Source organism: Frieseomelitta varia, unplaced genomic scaffold (assembly GCF_011392965.1).
Source record: "Frieseomelitta varia isolate USP_RPSP 00005682 unplaced genomic scaffold, Fvar_1.2 scaffold_250, whole genome shotgun sequence".
Taxonomy (NCBI): domain Eukaryota; kingdom Metazoa; phylum Arthropoda; class Insecta; order Hymenoptera; family Apidae; genus Frieseomelitta; species Frieseomelitta varia.
The window spans coordinates 618814-640344 of record NW_025109980.1 but is presented as its reverse complement, the minus strand read 5'-3'; the positions used below and the strand labels follow the sequence as shown (position 1 = coordinate 640344).

General features: G+C 33.9%; 1 protein-coding gene across 1 annotated transcript in view; it reads right to left on the bottom strand.

Moving 5' to 3' along the window:
• The window catches only part of LOC122528434 (GAS2-like protein pickled eggs), a 49276-nt gene that overhangs the window by 16549 nt on the left and 11196 nt on the right, over positions 1-21531 (bottom strand). The window contains exon 2 of the mRNA XM_043653526.1: positions 11159-11350. Coding sequence (XP_043509461.1) covers positions 11159-11329 — 171 coding nt within the window. The 5' untranslated portion in view covers positions 11330-11350. The remainder of the gene's footprint in view (positions 1-11158; positions 11351-21531) is intronic.

The following is a 21531-nucleotide window of genomic DNA, read 5'->3' as shown; positions in this document are numbered from 1 at the left end:
TTTTTTTTTTTTTTTTTTTTTTTAATAAAATATCAAAATATAGGGAAAAACTAGTTTCATTAATTTTAGATTAAGTTTAAGTTCAAACGATGATTTTTTTTTCAATTGCGTTTTAAAAATTACTCCTCTCAAATGTCGACCAGCCAGAGCGTTGACAGAGCAAAAATTTAAGATAAAGAAAATAAGAAAAGAATTACTTTATTTCAGTGGGAGTAAAAATTGTTCTCGAGTTTCGAACAAAACAAAAAATTTTAAATATTATATATTATTATACGGATTTATTTTAGAAGGGATAAAAATAGTTCTTCAGTTTCGAACAAAATAAAAAATTTTCATTATATTTTTATATTATTATTATATTATTATATTATTATTATATTATTTTCATTATATTATAATGTATAAGTTACGGATTTATTTTAATAGCAGTAAAAATAGTTCTCCAGTTTCGAACAAAATAAAAAATTTTCATTATATTATTATATAATATAATATTTAAATACTATATATTATAATAATACATAAATTACAGATTTATTTTAATAGGAGTAAAAATAGTTCTCCAATTTCGGACAAAATAAAAAATTTTAAAATATATTACTATATAATATAATATAATATAATATAATATTAAAATATTATATATTATTAAAATTTTATTTTCAAAATTAAAAAAAGTCCGATTCAAACGTCCCTAAATTCCCCGAAATGAAAATTTAATTTCGATGGAAATGAGTCCACCAAAATCTACCAAAAAAAAAAATGGCAGAAAACTGCACGCACAACTCGATATTAAGAAAGGAGCCTAAGCTCGGCCAAAAATAAATTCACGGACGGGAGTTAAAGGTCGGCGAGAGAAACGACTCGGTCGCGGAATGAACCGATTCAACCGATTTAACCCGTTTGAAAAAAGACGCTGATTTATCGGACAGCCGTGGAAAACGAGGTGACGTGATCCACCCGGTTGCCTCTAAGCGTGACACAATTAATTTGCATGATTCGCGCTTGTCGATCGGGCAAGGACGAACCCCGTCGTTTAATCCCAATTACGGCGTCGACTCTGGTTTCTTCCAACTGCTAATTGGTAAAAAAAAAGAGAGAGAGAGAGAGAGAAATCATCTTCGTTCAGGAAAGCGATTCTTGGAAGTTTGAAAAAATCGGGGACACGCGCGTTACGCGGAGTCGAGGCCGATAAATTCTAATTCAGCCGTGAAAGAAGGAACAAGGAAAGCAGACGTGGACAATTGGGCTTGATTAATCCAATACTTGAACATTCTTCGGCGAAGAGAGTTTCAGCGGACGAAGAGCGATTCACTGACTCTCCTTTCTCTCGTCGTTTGGTTTCAGGCATTTCATGCTATTATATTTACTGCTATACGTCACATCACACGCTGGAACTCGAGTTTCAATTTCAATTTCAAATTTTGCTTCAAGCTGTTCAACTTAATTTCCTCTGAATGGATTTAACGATTTAATAGTTGATTTGAAATTAAGCAACGTAATTTAAGCTTAACTGAATCTGTTGAAAGTATTAATAGAATTCGATTTGTTATATCAATTTTAGTCAATATCCGATGAAACAAACTCTTGAATCTAGTTGAATGTAATTGTTTAAACCTGAACTACTTATAGGAACGAAAAATCATCGAAGTCTTATTAGGTATATGAACTATTTTGCTTCTCAACAAATCGACGTAAAATTTGTTAACTTGCTAGAAATATTTGATTATCCTCGTTGTGTTGCGTTTCAATATTCCTAATCCATGAATTATAAATAGAAACATTTTCAATAATACGAATTTACAACTGTTGAATATCGATGTTTCAACGTCAAATGTAAAAGTGGCATATTCGTATAGCAATTTTACACTAAATAAGAATTTACAAAACAGTCCTATTGTTAGTCTTAAATATAAATATAAATATATAATAAATATATTAGTATAATATAACTTAATGTATAATTAATATATATACATACAATAATCTTTAATAAACTATATATAAAATAATAAAGTATATACGTCAGTACAACAGTCTTTTCATTTTAATGAAACCTAACCCAAAGTGTCAAAAAAGTTGTGAAAGTTAGGCTCTTACAGCTCGGTGCCCACTTAAAACTCTAAGCCCATTTCTCGTTTATTTATTTACTCGGCAGCTGAGGCGAGATGAAACTCATTAAACAGAAAAACGAACGAAAGGTACCAATAAAGAAAATTAAAATATTCATTGTGAACGGAACCTTTATTCTGCAAAAGAACGCACAGTCATCCTAGAAATTTTTGATGCCTGCGTGCATTCTCTGTATTTGCACATTTATTAAAGCTGGTCTCGATAGAATGCCGGGTGGTTTAAAGGTCCACGTGTCGGGCTAGAAAGTTTAGGTAAATAGAGAAAACGGAAGGAGGAAAATAAGTGGAGGGTGCGGATACTTCCCCTCCCCCGGTGGCCTTGAGTGGCGATTGACTACGGACGCGACTGTAGATAGGAAACACTTTGATCAAATACCCCTTCGCCATCGACTCTTTTCGACCCTCCGCGCTTTAGACACGCGTGCCATAGATACTCGAAATTTGAGTGCGTTGAAAAAACTGAATTGAAAGACAATTCAATTTTTTTTAAACGTGAATCAATTTACCTACGATCCAATAGATTTTTTTTTTTCTTGAAACGTACAAATTATTGAACTCTCTGTTATAAATTTAAAAATATACATAAACTCTACGCCTAAATATTTACGAAATATAAATTCTTTGTCGTGTCGTCACGTACGAGTCAATTAAATTTTCCTAAAGTATTAAACTCTCTGTTACAATACGCTGTATTATCAATTTACGTACGATCTAATAAATATATACGCCAATAATTTTTTCTTAAAATGCACAAACGCCAAATTCTCCATTATCGCGTACAAATTTATAAATACATAAATTCTGAGACTAAATATATAAATTCACCCACTGTATTGCAAATATTCTTCTCACTTCTATATCTTATCACTTCTATATCTTATCACATTGGCACTACCCTCTATTAATACAAACACAGATGTTCACAACTATCCCAATTTAACCACGTTGCGCTGGCAACTGATTGCGGACCATAACGAGTGACCGAGCCGTATACAATAATTTAATATCACTGGACAGAAATTATTGATATTAATTAATTATTAATATTATATTGATATTAATTAATTATTGATATTAATTAAAATTATTGGTAAATTTATTATTTGTTTTGCTTGGATTATACTTAAATATGCCTAAAATATTTAAGAGGAAATATTGCGATTTTGGGAGAAAAAATTCCCGTCAATTCCAGCGCAATAGGTGAAAATTCGAAGAGCCAAAAATTCGACGGCCTGTAAGACACTGGATAACTTAACCCATTAGTGTATCGCACACTATTTCAATCTTCCAACAAATCCACTTCCCCGTGGTAACAGAAACATATCGAACGACTAAAAATCCGAAAAAAAAAAAAATCTGAAATTCTCGACAAGCAGCCGGTGTCTCGCATGTTATTTCCGTCAACCATCCCCGGAACGAAACCGTCTGGCAGGCGCGCAACACCCACGAACACCTCCTCCACGATTCCCTCGATACCCCGTTCGGGTTCGGTTCACCTAAACCTGGCCCACGATCGTCCACCGATCGGCCAGGAACAGGCGCAGGCAACACGGTTATCGTGGGCTCGTTATTAGCGGCGGTCGTCGTTATAAATTCATGCCAGAGAAATATTTAGAGTAGGCAGCAGCCACGATAAAGGGGCAGACAGAGAGAGAGAGAGAGAGAGAGAGAGAGAGAGAGAGAGAGAGAGAGAGAGAATCGGGCGAGTTACGTCGGCTACGCGCCCCCATTGCCGTAGGAAAAGGATTATAGACCCCTTTGTCTCGTTCTTTCTCTCGTTTTCTCTCTATCTCTCTGTGTATGTGTCTGTGTGTGTGAGCGTTGAATACGAAGTCGCGGTAGAATTTCCGATCCTTGCGGGCTGCTCGCGAGTCACCTTCTGCGACTTTACGAGCCATGACGAGAGAGAAGGTGGAATAGCGGAAGGGCGCGGTACGTAATAAGGTACGAAGCAACACGATAGATAAAGACTCTCGATGCTCTGGATATCTGCAGAGATATTCGAAGCAAACAGAGATATTCTAAACGTATCGAATCGGCTGTTTCCTCATTTTCGGCAAAGTTATATTATACATAGTATATAAATAATATATATATAGTATACTATAATAAAATACCATGTAATACATACATAGTATACTATATATAGCAGTATACTATAATAATATACTATGTAGTATAATATATCATATACTATAATAATATACTATGTAGCATATATATATATAGTATACTATAATAAAATACTATGTAATACATACATAATATACCACATATAGCAGTATACTATAATAATACTATGTAGCATATATATATATATGTATATAGTATACTATAATAAAATACTATGTAATACTGTATAATATATAATATATACTATGTAATACTACGTAATATACTAATATACTATGTAATACTGTATAATATATAATATATACTGTATACTATAATAAAATACTATGTAATACTGTAATAAATACTGTATAATATACTATATATATATCATACTATATGTAGCAGTATACTATAATAATGTAGCTATGTAGCATATATATACATATATAGTATACTATGTAGCATATATGTATATATATAGTAGACTATGTAGCATATATATACATATATAGTATATTATGATAATATATATATATATATATATATATATTTTATTATGATTATACAGTATACTACATGATGTAATATATTATGTATGTACAAGTATACACAATCGAAGATCGTACTTTTATATAATATAGTATACTATAATAATATACTATGTAGCATATATATATATATATATATACTGTGATAATATAATATACTATAGTATACTATGATAATATAATATACTATAGTATACAATGATAATATAATATACTATAGTATACAATGATAATATAATATACTATGTATATACAAGTATACACAATCGAAGATCATACTTTTATCTAACTCGATCGACAGTTCTCTGAAACGAGGGCACTGAAATCGAGCCGCCGCTTCTAAAACTCCCCTCCGCCTGGGAATCCGGCGCGATTAATTATCGCGAGGCAACGCGGTGTAAACTAATCGAGGCTGACAATCGAAACGTTCGAGCGACGTGTCCGACACGATCTCGGCCAACTCTGTCTGCCACTGTCAAACTAAATCCTGAATGTGAAAACCGTCCGCGCGTCGAGTCGAAAGAAACACGGGGGGCCCCCCCGCCCGTGTCGTATCTGCAGCACGGGATTGCGTGTGTGCGCCATTGAACAACGCCGATAGAGCAGTCTCTGTCGGATTTGCTGTCGGCGGCGCGAGCAACCCGCTTGCTGCCTCGACTTTCACTGAATCTACGAGGAGACTGATCTCACACACGATGGTGTTTTGTTCGATGCACACACACTATGAGAATGACGAAAAGGAAAAATAATAATAATAATAATAATAATAATAATCTTATCTCTCTGAACGAAAACATTATAAAATTAAATATATATTATTATTATTATTATATTATATTATTATAGTATATTATATATATATATATGCTACTACATAATATATTATTATAGTATGTAGTATACTATACTATATAAAAGTACGATCTTCGATTGTGTATATTTGTACATATATAGTATATTATAAAAAAAAAAAATAATAATAATAATAATAATAATAATAACTTATCTCTCTGAACGAAAACGTTATAAAATTAAATATATATTATTATTATTATTATTAGTATATTATATTATTATAATGTACTATATATATATATATATATATATATATATATGCTACTACATAATATATTATTATAGTATACTGCTATAAATAGTATACTATACTATATAAAAGTAAGATCTTCGATTGTGTATACTTGTACATACATAGTATATTATAAAAATAATAATAATAATAATAATAATAACTTATCTCTCTGAACGAAAGGATTATAAAATTAAATATATATTATTATTATTATTATCATTAGTATATTATATTATTATAGTATACTATATATATATATATATATATATATATGGTACATAATATATTATTATAATATACTGCTATATATAGTATATTATACTGTATAAAAGTACGATCTTCGATTGTGTATACTTGTACATACATAGTATATTGTATTATCATAGTATACTATATATGTATATATATATGCTACATAGTATACTATATATGTATATATATATATATGCTACATAACTACATTATTATTATTATTATTATTATTATTATTATTATTATTATTATTATTATTATTATTATACATATATAAGAAAATGAAAATATATTTCCATCATATTTTTCCAAAATATTTTTATAACAATTTGTCTGACAGAAATATGTTGAGAGATAAAATTATTCGTTTAGAAAATTGTTTCAATATAGTTGGCAACCCAGTATCATTATTATAAAGGGCGAACCGCGTAGCTTGATCACCTTGAACGTTTTTTAAAAGTTGTTTTCGAAGATGTGAAAAAATTTTGTCAACAATCTCTCAAGTTTAGAATATTATTTCACCGTAATAGTTCCTTTGTAGCTGTATCATTTCAATGAATAATGATCTTGAACCTCACATTATGGCCCCTGTACCATTACTAAACAACTCTTGTTGGAAAAATTTTTCCACGCCTTTTGGAAACGACTTTTGAGAGATACTCAAGCTATGCGGTTCATCCTGTCCACCACGTGGAAAATAAAATTATGCACAAGCTCGTGCGAAACGTGTAACATCGATAACCACGGTTCACTTTCGTGCAAACGACTAAAGTCGACATTGAGAAAAATTAGAGTCGTACGGAGTCGTGGTGGCTTATGCAAATGGCAGCTTATCGGTAGAAACTCGAGTTGCATAACTACGACGTTAGTTATCTGCCAATATCTCAATTTTTTACCCCCATGTAACATAATAATTCCATAGATAAAAAAACCGGATATTGGTGTTGCAGGCATGCGCACCCTCTTATCCTAATGGCTCGATCGGTAATTCAGAGCTATCGAGGACATTCATCTTGAACACACTCTGTGGTAGCAGCTTCCGTAACAGAAAACATCGAAAAACCAACATGCAGGACACGATTCCACTAAAAGATACAATTATGGGTATACCGATCGTTGGAAAACGTTTTGGCGAGCGTTGCTTTATATTGCACCAGCGTACAGTCCCGTTCACAAGTGTTACAGACACTTGGCGTCTTCGTACTGAACTCGAGATTAATTGGTTTAATTAGTTGAGACATACACAATCGGTTTAATCTCGAAATTGTTCATCTGATTTCATTATTACAATTATAATTTTGGCATTCGACATATCGGTGATCTCTGCCACGAAGAATGTGACAAAGTGAAATTTCTAATTCTATACAATACACAAATGCTCTATTACGAAACATTGTATTTTATAAAATTCAAAGAGAAGCTTTTATATTGCATCGGTGTAGCTTAGCCTTTATTTAATTTCGGAATTGTGCGATTTAATTTTGAAATTTTCGATTCGACTTCGATTCAAACAAAATTATTTAAAAATAAAAATTTAAAACAAACTTAATTATAAATCGTGTTGATTGTAATTATGTACGATCTAAGAGTGTCTGGTATTTTATAAAATTCAAAGAGAAGCTTTTATATTGCATCGGTGTAGCTTAGCCTTTATTTAATTTCGGAATTGTGCGATTTAATTTTGAAATTTTCGATTCGACTTCGATTCAAACAAAATTATTTAAAAATAAAAATTTAAAACAAACTTAATTATAAATCGTGTTGTAATTATTTACGATTTTAGAGTGACTGGTATTGAAAAGAATTAAATTCATAATCGATGTTACAACGACTGAAGAAGAGTCTTCACAGAGGACACTTTCAAATTTTCAATCTACATTCCACTTGAGAGTAAAAATAAAATACTCTCAGTTTTTCTACGAGCGATACGAGCAATCCAGGAACAAAAACTAGTAAATAAATACTTTTCTCTTCTGAACAATTCGAGAAACTGCGTTGCAAGAACTGCGCGTCAGTTTTCTGTGGACGAAACCACCACAAAGAGCTCGTCAATTGGCAGAGTGCGAGTTCTTCCACGCAGTGAAAAACACAACTGCAAACAGTTTAACAAAGTCACTGAAGTCTCTCTCTCTCTCTCGAATATCTCCACTTGGCTGTCTCGATACTTGCGAATGGGAATGTATGGCGGCCTAAGCAACGTGTCGTTAAACTAGTCTCTCGCTGTGGACTATAAACCGAGCGAAGTTACGCCCCGAACACCACGCGACACCGACCAGTTATTTTCGCCCGATGCAAATTTCCCCTTTTATCTCGATAGTAAATTCCCGCGGTATTTATCCGCCGTGGCAGCACCCTCCCCTTCCATCCAACGCGGATATCATTTTCTCGCCGCACCCTAACGATCACGATCAGAAAGCTCGCACGCGCACGTTTAACTCGTCATCGTCGAATTAATTTAATTAGCGCACACGTCGAATAAATTTCCCGAAAATTTTTGTTATTGTCGTCGTCCATTTTTCTTGGTTTTCGCGACCGTTCGAATCCGAGGCCTAATGATCGCCTCAGCTTCCATTGCTCGCGACGACATTTTATCTCTATCTGCGACGCTGTGTCGTCGAAAACACACGGAGAACTCGTTCCGAAAGCACGATGTGGGCCTCTGATTATTTCGCCCGGGGGACTTCGTTTAAATTCCAATTACGGAGGCTATCGTCTGTTTGTTGAGTGTTTGCCATTTTCGTTGCCATTTTCCTTTCTTTTCTTTTTTTTTTTCTCTTTGCTCTGTTACAGTTGAGGATTTTTGGAAGTCAGGAGGCGACTTTCTGGAAGAACGACAGTCATTCTTGACACTCCTTTTCTCTTTTTTCTTTTTTTTTCTTCATTTTTGGAATTTTAATTGTGAAGTTCAGTGTTTGCTACTGTTGTTCTTCCAAGGGAATGTTTGCAGTATTTTCCTTTTCTTTTTTTTCTTTCTTTCTTTACAGTTAAGATTTTTAGAAAGGGAATTAGAAGATTTTTTTTTTGAAAGAACGAGAGTCGTTCTTGGAACACTCATTTTCTTTTCTTTTTTCTCTTTGGAATTTTAATTATGAGGTTACTGTCTGTTTGTTGAGTGTTTGCTACTTTTATTCTTCCAAGAGAACATTTTAATATTTCTTTTTTTTACAGTTAAAATTTTTGAGACCTAGACGAAGGTGATTTTGGAAGAGAGTCGTTTTCTTCTTTTCTTAAATTCCAATTACGATTCCACTTCACTTTTCTTCTTTAACAGAAAGAAGAGTTAAAATTAACGGAAGAAACGACAATTCTCGCTCAACAACATTGTAAATCAAGCTTTTTATAAACCGGTCGTTTGACCCGGCGTTGGCACGTCTAGCGTTAAAATAAAAGTTCCAAAAAAGGAAACTGACAATTTACGCTTCATTTAGATAACACTAATTTATAACTCGTTCTATTTTCGAAAGAACAGAACTGCATCTAAAAACATAAAAGACTTTCAAACGTTCCCTCTGCCTCTCTAAAAATGTACCAAAATTATGTTCGCGACCATTCTCCGGAAACTTCTTGAAAATTCTACCGCGTGAGTAACGTGAAAACGACGCGCGTAGCGACATATACGTGAAAAATACGTGTGCGCTCGCTCACACAGCGAGGCGTTAAATGGAAACGCGTGGAAGCCACGCGTAGGGGCACGTAGTTTTCGGTCGACGATGTATCGTGAAACAGAGGAAGAAGGATGCGTGTGTGACGTCCACCGGAAGCTGCTTGCTCGTGACGCCGCCTGAATGAGGAATGAAGACCGCCCCGCCCGCGTCTACGAACACTTCAGTGCGACAACGGCGAGACAAGAGCGAAAGAAACGAGTCTTCTTTCGTCTCTCCCCTCTGTTCGCTATCCTTTCGAACCGTTACAGCGGTAAAACGCGAACGTTCGCCTTCGTTCGCGCGTCATTACCACGTAGCGAAAGCGTGGTTTTCTTCGATTTTCATTGAATTACCGCGTTATCAAGTTCGCGGGATCTTCAATGGCGTGGGAAACTGATAATTAACTGATTGCCGCCCAGGCACGTCGAGAATTTTTTCCCCCCTCCCCCAAAATTGCAACATTTTTCACAGTTCATTAAGCGTATTTGAGTATAACCCAGGCAAAACAGAATAATAAATTTATTACCTCTCGGTAATTTCTATCCAGTGATATCATACCACGACGAGTTCGAAAGAGAAAGAAAGCGGCGATTTATTGTACACGTTTCGGTCGCTCGTTATGGTCCGCAATCAGTTGCCAAGTTGATTAACCCTTTGGCTTGACTTTCTAGTTTTCGTATTGAACGTAGTCGACGTTTACCCTCGATTTGTACATTTCATGTTAAAATTTTATTTTTCGAACTTTACGTTTAAATCCCCCCACGCGGCATTACGAAAATTATGCAATCGTGGAAAATTGAATTAACGCGCGATATAATAGAATTTATACGATCTTTTTGAGGATTAGTTTTGCTTTGGATAAAGAAATTTATACGTTTCATTATGACTCGCAATGTCCAATAATACGAAAAATCGTGAAGAACACGAAGAATGTACGGAAAAAAAAAAAGAAACATGTGAAATACCAAATGCAGAAATTTAATCTAGCTTCTTTTCCTTGAACTTTTGCGAAAATATAAAAATTCATACAAGTCTTCTTTAATTCCTCTTTCGTTTATAATAAATTAATAATATAATATAATATATATATTAGTAATATATATTAGTAATATTAGTAATATATATGATATAATATAATATAATATATATTAGTAATATAAATTATATATTATTTATATACAAATTCCAAACGCGTGTACGTATTATCTTTCTATTATCATTTGACGAATCTTTGAGAATTCATTTTGGTTAAGTACTCGTTTACAGTTCTATTTAGACCTACGCGTTTTACATATATATATATATATATAGTTTAACGACTCGAAGGTCTGGTTTATAGTTCTGGGGAATGTAATAAATCTTTCGGCGACCACTTACTTTACAGAGTGCGACGCCGGTGTCCAGCCTGTCCATAAAATTGTCAACGTTGATTCTCAGCTCCGGATACAGCGCGTTCAACCATTCGGCCAGGTCCTCTTTCATCGCGACCAAATACTCCTCCGAGGACTTGAAAGGCCTGTAAGACCTCGCCTCGAGAAGCACCGACATATTGCCTGTGCGAATCGATACCTGAAACATCGTTTCATGATACGTTATGATACGTTCCGCCGTATTTTTCTACACGTCGTACGAAATTGAAATTTTGAAGTTTGAATTCGGGATAACAATCTGAAGTGAACTCTAGTAGTATAGTACTTAAAGATATTCTATTATAATTAGTGTAATGTAAAATTTAATATACGTAAAGTAACGCTACGTGCGCCAATACCATAGTTCTGACTTCATACAAAAGCCTACAGTAGATGGGTGTATTAATAATAAATTAATTAATACAAATATAAATATTATTATTATTATAATATACTAAAAATATTACGAATTAAATAATTGCCAACGATACTAATAACAGAAACTGCTAAATATTAAATACAATTAAAAACTTTAAAATAAATATTACATTAATATGATTAATATTATTATAATATAAATATTAAATACTCTAAATATTATTATTATAATCAAGTAAAAATATTAATAATGAATTAAATAATTCCCAATGATGCTGACAAATAAATTAACATAAAACTGTTCGAAAGTGACAAAAAGAAAAAGAAAAAAAAAAAAAATACCCTACATCTGGCAAAGAGCGTAATTGCTACGTGGCACAAAGCAAGTTAGGGCCGTTTACCAGCGGACATAATTTGCAATTATGATCCAACGGCTCGACGAAGCGATCCGCACCGGTAAACTGATATTCAACGATGCGTCAGAGTGCGAAACACAGTGCCGACGAGCAATAAAATTTTCGGGGGGATTTGCAAGACAATAGGGGCCGGTGGTCCCGGGACTCGTTTCACAAAATTCTCCCCTCCGACGGTGAGCGCCACCCCGGTGGTTAAACTACCCCAGAGGACCGCTAGCATCGCACAATGTAACCAAAGTCGTGCCGTATCGCGTCCGAAAAACTCTTCTCCGTGCTGCCCCTATAAATCTTCATTGCCCTCATAAAACGATGATTCCCGATCGAATGGACTCCGTGTTCGACCCTTTCTCAAACTCATTCGCCGTTCTCGTTGTCAGTTTCAAAGGGCTGAATCGAAACGGCGAGCAAACGCTCTGGGAGCATCGCTCATTTTCTGTTTATTTTACCGTTAGAGAAATACGATCTCTTTGCGCGTGTTTGATTTTGTTTGATATATACGTTTATACAGGGTTTCGAATGTTTGTCATAGGGTGGCGTTGCCGATGTATGATCGTGGAGTTTTTTCGAATCGCAGATCGAAGTTGAATTGAAGGAGAAGGGAAATATATTTTACTCTGCGTTGCTGTTAAACTTCGTTGTTATTGAACTACCAATATTCAGTAATTTAATTAAATAACAAACTATCGATTACGAGATAAATGAAATTAAAAATTAAAAAAAAAAAAAAAAAAAAGAAATGCTTTCTGGAATTCAGATCCAAAACTAATGATTTTTTTTATTCTTGTCTGATTTGTTTTTGATACATACACGTGTACGCTTATTTAGGGTTCTGGATGTTTGTAATAGAGTGGCATTGTTGATGAACTTTGAATTTTGAATCGTGGATCGAAGTTGAATTGAAAGAAGAAGAAAGGAAATATTCGATTCTGCGTTGAATGATTTACAGAACAAACTGACCTTCTTTGCCCTGATACCTATTACCTAATACCTATTAACCTATTTAGTAACTTTAACCTAACACTTACTCCTAACACAATATTCTTTGTATCTAATACTTTGTACAATATTCAGTAATTCAATTAAATAGCAGGTCATCGATTACAAAAATAATCTATTATTAAATCAATTGAAAATAAACAAATATTTAAATTAATTAAAAACAAATTTCCAGGAACAGAACAAATAATTCAGTGGTCGAAGAACTAATGAAACCGATCGTCGACAATTTGACAGAAATAATATTTTCCAACGATCTTTCGAAAAAAAAAAAAAACAATGTCTACCAAAAGAAAGAAAAACCCTCGAACAATGAGAATCACTGTCACAGAGGAATCGTATCGCGAACGCTTCATCGACCATCAATCCCAATAAAAAGCTAACGAAGAGTACAATAGGAGTCGGGAAACGCGAACAAAGAAGGCGAACGGGGCGAAGGAAGGTAGAGAAAGAAACGAGGCAACGTGGGGAGCGTGGCGAGGGCCCAAGAAATCATAAAGGCGAGGTCGATGGTCTCTGTTGCCCAGGCATCGACGATGCTGAATTACAGGCTAGTAAAAGGTTGACTTTAAAATGTCACCCATCTCGTGTTTCCACCGAGATGTAACAACCGTGATTTACTCCTCGTTTACACGATCCGCGGCCGTGCCGCGAGCTCCTCGAGCGAGACCCCATAGAGCTCACGTGCTAACAGGTGTTTTCCTTCTTAAATGGCAAAGTGCGAAACTCGTGGGGTTTTCTCTCTGGTATTTTTCTTTCCTCGGCGAAAACCGAAAGTTGTTACAAGTTGGTTTTAGTGGAGAAGGTTTACTGCGAATGGCACTTGCTAATTCTATAGTTCTCAGCTTCTTGGTTCGTTTCCAGCCATTGTAGAATTTTGTTTTGACGATTAACAAAGTCGTATTATTGATAGAAGCTTGTGTTCTTGTATTGTATTATTTTTATTATTCTGTTGTATAACTTATTTTTGTGCTTTCCCTGTATATTGTATTATTCTAATTATTGTGATATATATAATTTTATATATAATTATATATTTATATATATTTTTTATATTATTTTTGTATTACATATTTTTCTTGTACCTTGCCTTATTTCTTTACTATAAATATTATACTTCATTAGTATAGTATGTATAATATTACTGTACTATAAATTACTATATAGTATTTATAGTATACTATTATAGTATTACTAAATTTATAGTATTTTAGTAATATATAGTATTATAGTAATTTATGGTATTATAGTATAGTAATTTATAGTATAAAAATACTATAAATTTATAATATAGTAATTTATAGTCTAAACTACTAGACTAATACTATAAATTACTATACTACAAATTATAGTATTTTTATACTATAAATTACTATACTATAAATTTATAATATTACTATATAAATAATATTTTTCTTCGGAGAAATGGCGCGCACGTTCCTTTTAAATGCACTGTACCTACAGAGGGTGGACGAAAAGTATCGAGCACGCTCGATGAAAAATTCTCGATATTTTTAAACTGTTATTTTCAAGTGACAAAATCGTACAGTCCGGTTGTGAATTGCCAGTTCACTTTTCATTTTCCACCCGTTCTGCATGTTGTAAAAACATCGGAAAGAAAAAGAAGTCAAGGTTGGTAAAGTAGAGATTTCTCTTTCTAACCTCTTAGCTGGTGAACGTCATTATAATGACTCTCGCGTATGTCGTGTGTGTCATCTCGACGAGAATAAATTATCAATTGTGTCGACTGGAAGAAAATCCTCGTGTGTCAACGTTACGCACAGTCTCGCATCAATAAAATTTTTTTTTAATCGTCAAAAACATAACCTAACCTAACCTTAATCTAATCCCGCGCAAACTTTCCCACATCTAATAATAAATGTCAAGGAAATACACACACATACACACACACTCGCAGGTGAGGAGATTTCGAGAATTTATGACACGTGAAACGTAAACGAGATAATTTCGTTATCTAAAAACCAGGAGCACGAGGGGCTGGAAAATTTCAATCAGACACGGTTATGATCCAGGAAGCGGTGGATATCACGGTGTAAAACGAGGCAGGCTCAGACCCAGAAGCCGAGAGCAGTGGTCGCGCGAGCGTGGCCAAACACTTTCACGAAGTTTGTGGCAAAACGCGATCGCTATCTCGCGGGTAATTCGCCGCGGGTGTTGCGAGATGTGGCGGCGCAGGAGGATGCGCGCGCATCGCCCCGCGCGATTTTTCGAACGCGGCCGAGAGCTGCGCGCGCAGCAAACGCATCGATTTATATCCCTTGCGCCGTTTCTCGCGCGCTTTCCGTGCCTCCTCCCGATGATCTATAGATCGTTGCTCTGTTCACTCTGTCTTCCGTCCTTCCCTGATTTATCGTCCGTCTTGTGGTTTACTGCTCGTGGTAGCGGTTATGGTGATTTCTGTTTTCGGTAGTCAAACGGAGACGAAATAAGGAACTGGTTAATTAAACTACCAGCGTGTGCATTGGCGTTCCTAGGAACTATGATGATTCTAACGCGTTACCGGCGAAAATTTTAGAATTTTATAACCTATATATGGAATTGTATTTATTTATTTATTTTCATTTATATGGAATTGTATTTATTTATTTTCATTTATAGAATAATATTCTATATTCTAATCTATGTCTATTCGATATCTAATTCTATATTTTACTTTTTATATTCATATTTCTTTCATTTATATAATTTTTTGTTTCATACAATTTCAATAATAAAACCGAAGATTCAAATTCTGTAAATTTGGCCATTATTGGATAATTCCATGAACAAGGACACAAATTATTAAACTACTGCAAAATTCTTCAGGCTTCTTGATGACTCGTCGTCGATCGATCATCTTTTTTATCGACGTGACACGCGCTGTCATAGACATTTGTGTTTACGGTCCGTGAAAGAGAGAACGAGGAGAAGGAAGAGGCGAGTTTTCCTCGACGAGAAAGCTTGGGGGAAAGAAAACGAAAGAAAAGGCGGACGGAGCTTCAACTCGGAAGGTTAGCCTCTAATTTACGGTTAGTTCGTGCTCAATAGAGGCGCGTGTTACCGCGAAACCAAACGGCGGAGTTGCTAAATCAGTGCCTTTGGCCACGCGCATTTCGAGCGACCAGCAATGGGAACGAGCCTATCCCAACTGAATTGCACGCCGTTTCAATTCCCAAAGAAAATCGCGTGGAAGTTCTTCTTGGAAAACTCGAGGAACGTAAATGAGGAACGTAATTTGTAAAATATTAACATTATCGCGAGAAGCTTTCAGCGTAAAATTTTTAGAACGAAACATTAAGAAAATATTCGTGAAGGAATCGACTGGTGTTGGTTCAGAATAATTTTACGTGTCTTTGACAAACCTTCTCAAACAATTCGTTCAGATAATTCTCAAAATTGTCTCTCTACTTGAAACTTGAATTATTATTCTGCGTGGAAAACAGTTTAAATTCAATAATCTCGAAATTTTCTCTCTACTTGGAATATATTAACAACCTGAGTTATTATTGATATAAATAGACACCAAACTTAATGATAGACAAATATAGATAAACTTAATAGAAAATGTCAGAATTATCCAAAATTAATCCAGATTCACAGATTCTCCAAATAAAAATTATAAAATTCAATTTCCTCGTCATTCCCAGGAACTCTTCCAAGAAACAGAGAGAGAGAAATAACAACTTCAAGAAATTGCTTCGAGAAATAACTCTGACCGAACGATCAACTCGCGAGAAACTCAATTATTCTCCACTTACGTTAACCTCGTAAGAAATCATCGAGATAACCTTCGCCTAAGTTTCCCCGTACGCACGCTCTCGTAACTCCATACGACTTCGTCCTGTCGATCATTTCACTTTTAACTCGAGTCGCGCTCTGTCGTAATAAAAGATATTGCACGCCGTAATCCAGAAAATTGTGAAACGATCGAGCTCGCTGAAAGAGAGAGAGAGAGAGAGAAAGAGAGATTGTGCTCGCGCGCGAGTCGATCGGCTGATTTCCTCGTTCAATTGTTTCTCCCTCGAGATTCGAGCCTCTTGGAACGGCGTAACGAGGTTAATTGGAAACGTACAAACGAACGGATGAATGAACGGATGAATGAATCAGCTGTTGTGAATGAAAACCGAGGATCTCGCGCCCGATTAATTATTGTCCTGGATTAATTAGCATTCGGTCGCGAATTTTTCCTGCCTCTAGCACGTTCTATCTCTCGACGAATATCTGTTTTATCTTTTCCCCCCGCTGTTTTCACTTGTGCTTTGCTTTTTTGCATCTTTCTGACGTATATTGTTACTGCTTTGCAATCAACAGTTAATTTTAAGTAATTTGTGTTTTAATGTAATAAATGAAGCGATTTACAATGTAATAGATAAATTTAGGAATGGAAAATAAGATGGTCAGTCTTTTTTTCTTACTTTTCTTCCATTTCTGGGTTCTTTTTTTCTTAAATGTTTATTGTTTCATAGCGGTTAATTTGGTTGTATACTGTTGATAGAAAAGAAAAAGGAAGAAAATGGTATTCTAACAAATTTACGTGTTTTCTAATTAGAAAACTTCTAAATAATAAATGAAAATAATGAAGGATAAAACTATTGTGAGGAAACTGATCATTAAAAAAGAAAAAATCCAGCTAACGAGGCAGCAAAGAAGAAAAGACTCACTTATCTTGCAACGTTCTCTCTCATTTTCTATTCCAATTAAAAAATATGAGAAATAAACTAAAGCATAGTATGGAATGTAGAGTAGACAAGTTCCTAAAGGAAACAGATTCACACATTTTGCAAAACTTCTGAACGATAAATAAGAAATAATGAAGCAAAAGAGAAGAAAAGTTATCTTGCAACATTCTCATTTTTTATTCCAATTTCCAGTTAAAAAGTAAAATAAAGTATAGTATAACAACAAAATATATAAATATATAAAAATAAAATAAATTATAGCATGGAATGTAGAGTAGAAAAATTCCTAAAGAAAACAGATTCACACATTTTGCAAAACTTCTGAACAATGAATAAAAAATAATGAAGCAAGAAAGAAAAAAAAACCTACTTATCTTGCAATGTTCTCTCTCATTTTCTAGTCCAATTTCCAGTTAAAAAATAAAATAAAGCACAGTATAGCATGTAGAGTAGAAAAGTTCCTAAAGGAAACAGATTCACACATTTTGCAAAACTTCTGAACAATAAATAAAAAATAATGAAGCAAGAAAGAAAAAAACCTACTTATCGTGCAATGTTCTCTCTCATTTCCTAGTCCAATTTCCAGATAAAAAATAAAATAAAGCACAGTATAGCATGTAGAGTAGAAAAGTTCCTAAAGGAAACAGATTCACACATTTTGCAAAACTTCTGAACGATAAATAAGAAATAATGAAGCAGAAAGATATCGACGTGCACGAAAGCTAATTGTCTGCTACCATTAAAGATGAAGAATCCAACTAACAAGGCAGAGAAGCAGAAAGAAGAAGATGAAGGGACTTACTTATCGTGGAATGTTCTCTCTCACTCTCTCTCTTATTTTCTATTTCTATTCCTATCTACTCTTCTACTTGTTCACCGAGTGGCGTGCATACACTCGACAACTCTTCTCTCTTTCTCTCTGTTTCGCAGTGCACATGGTTGCGATATACCGTTACACAGCGAGCTAAGTACACCTTTAAAGTACGCTCACGTAGGTAAACTTTACGAACTGGCTCTTTCATAAACCGGAGGAGGGCCACGCACCTTTTCATATTCCGTCCCTTTCGCACGGCTCAATGGAATAATAAAAACCCTACGGGCACGGCTAAACTTCTTCCATCTATTTTAACCACTGCAATCTCGTCGGCGAGTCGTTCTACCGATGACCGGTGGAAAATTTGGAATACACTGGGGTGGCAGATGATGTTAAAAAAACGAAACTACGTGTAGGGAAATTTTGAAAAATTCTGGATCAGAGAAATTGGGGATTTTGGAAACTCTGAAGTAGAAAGTAGCTCCATTCTTTTGTCAAAGAAAAAAGATTACTAATTAGAGGGGTTAATAATTCTACGAATATCAATAATAAGGGAATTTAGATTTAAATCGAGAGTTGTAAAAATTCTAATAGATACGTAGTTTTCTGCTTCTGGAATAATTACAGATTGGGGAAATAAATAAATAATTATAAAAATTCTAAAAAAGAAAATTTTTAAGAATAGATATGTAATTTTCTGCTTCTAGAATAATTCCAGATTAGGGGGATAAGTAATTGAAATTGAGAAGACAAATTTTAATCAGGGAAGTATAAGTAATTGGACGAATTTCAACGATACCACGCTGCGCATTAACAAAGTTCCAAATTAAAGAAACAAGAAACTTTTAGACGCTCAACTTTCTGCTTTAAAAAAAAAAACCGGTTTCAAACTAAATAAAGATAAATAATATTGCTAAAATTCGAAAGTACACAACGTTCCGCTATAAATTAATAAAGTAACCAAAATTCTGCATTAAACGAAAGATTCCGTGAGAAGAAAAATAAAAAGAATTCTGAAACTAACATTTTATAATGAAATTCCCAATCAACATCTATCAACTTTCTACTCTCTCGGAACGGAGAAACAAAAAGAAAATTCCGAACGAGAAAGGGACACGAACGAAATTCAAAACAGAAAAATCGGAAAACCGTAACTTTCTAACTTGGAAATTTTCCAATTTGCGCGGACAATGACAGCACGGTGAGCTGGTAACAATACGATTAATCACGTCCATTTCCCAAATCGATTTACGTATCGAATAACGGCGTAAATCGCGACAAGCACCGATAATTTCACCGAAGTGGTACAACCACGATCGAATTCAACGTGCGCGTAATTAACGGTCATTTGCTAGTTTTTTTTTTCCTTTTTCACTAGCCTAGTTTAAATGTCAACTAGATTTCTTTCCTTATCGCTTCTGTCTTTCTCTCTCTCTCTCTCTCTCTTTCTGTTTTCTTTCTTTCTTTCTCGCTCGCAGGTCCAATTGAGATTCTGCATAATTGGCCGCGACTGTGAGTTCACGTAATCCCTCGTTCGACACGTTGTAATAATTATCTTTATGGTGTAATACGCCAGTTCGTCGATCGTCGAGATCGTGTCACGAGCGAGATCGTGTTATTGACTACGTGACTTGGTTGTTAAGTAAATTACCGGTATAATTTTAGAGCAGTTCGTTACGTTATTATCGCCATCATCGTTGTTGTTATTATTACTTTTTAAATTTCAACGGGTGCAGCGTGGATATTACAGGAGTATAAACGAATTGAGTGATTAAGGCTAATTGAAATCGTGCGTTAAGGGAAATTTATGAGTGAGAGCAGAGAGAAGGACGTTCAAATTTACGAGGATACTAAAATTTCAATGACTGTAAAAATATGTATATATATATGCAAAAAAAAATATATATATATATTGTAAATATACTGTATAAATATATATATATATTTATATATATTATACTATAAAAATATACTGTATAAATATATATATACTTATATATATTATATATATATATATATATATATATATGTTATACTGTAAAAAAATATATATATATATACAAAAATAAACATAAAATAAAATATAAAATAAATAAAGTATATAATTAAAGTAGATAAAATGAAATATATAAAAATTAAATAAAGTATAAGAGAAACGTGAGAAGAGTATTAAAATCTGCACGATTATAAAATGACAGGTTACATAAAATAAAAAAGAACCTTTCTTTTTTTTTTTTTTCTTTTAAGAAAATCTAAGGAACTACGACTGCAATTACGTAAGGATGGAAAATATAAAAATTCAACAGATTATCTCCTACGACGTATTTCTGCAGCGCAGACCAATTGATTAGACACCTCTCGATAATTAATGGCGCTAAACGGCGCGTGTGACATCAAGACGCAACACATTCTATTAGCTGTTTCTACGTTAAATACTTTCCTTTTTAACATTTTTGTGTAATTCTATAAATTCCACTTTAGAAGACTAGGGTCTTACTTTATCTCAAACTCAATAATTATTACTCCCTGTTTTTAACAGACTAATTACATTACATTTAAACAGACTAATTTCTCTCTTGCTTAATACTAAAACTAACGACGACTAAAGCATAAAATTTCCATCGACGAAAAAGTAAAGGGAACAGAAAATCTTTATAATACACAACACAGAGTATACAAACTTTTATTTATATATTCTGCGAAGAATCATTCAAATTTCCAAAAACGCACTATTTTATATTTACAAAAAAAAAAAAAAAATAAAATAAAATATTCAAGTGGTCATTTTAACTGTTTTGTTAAGTATAATACATCCCATCCTAATATACAGAAATTTCGAGCGACAGTATAATAGTGAATTCACCAATTTCTCGCAGAAATTTCTGACGATTTAGAACCAGTTGCGCTGATTGCGGACCATAACGAGTGACCAAACCGTATACAATAAATCGTCGCTTTCTTTTTCTTTTTGGAACTCGTCGGTATATCACTGGATAGAAATTATTGAGAAGTAATAAACTTATTTTTGGTTTTACTTAAATATACTTGAAAATTGAGA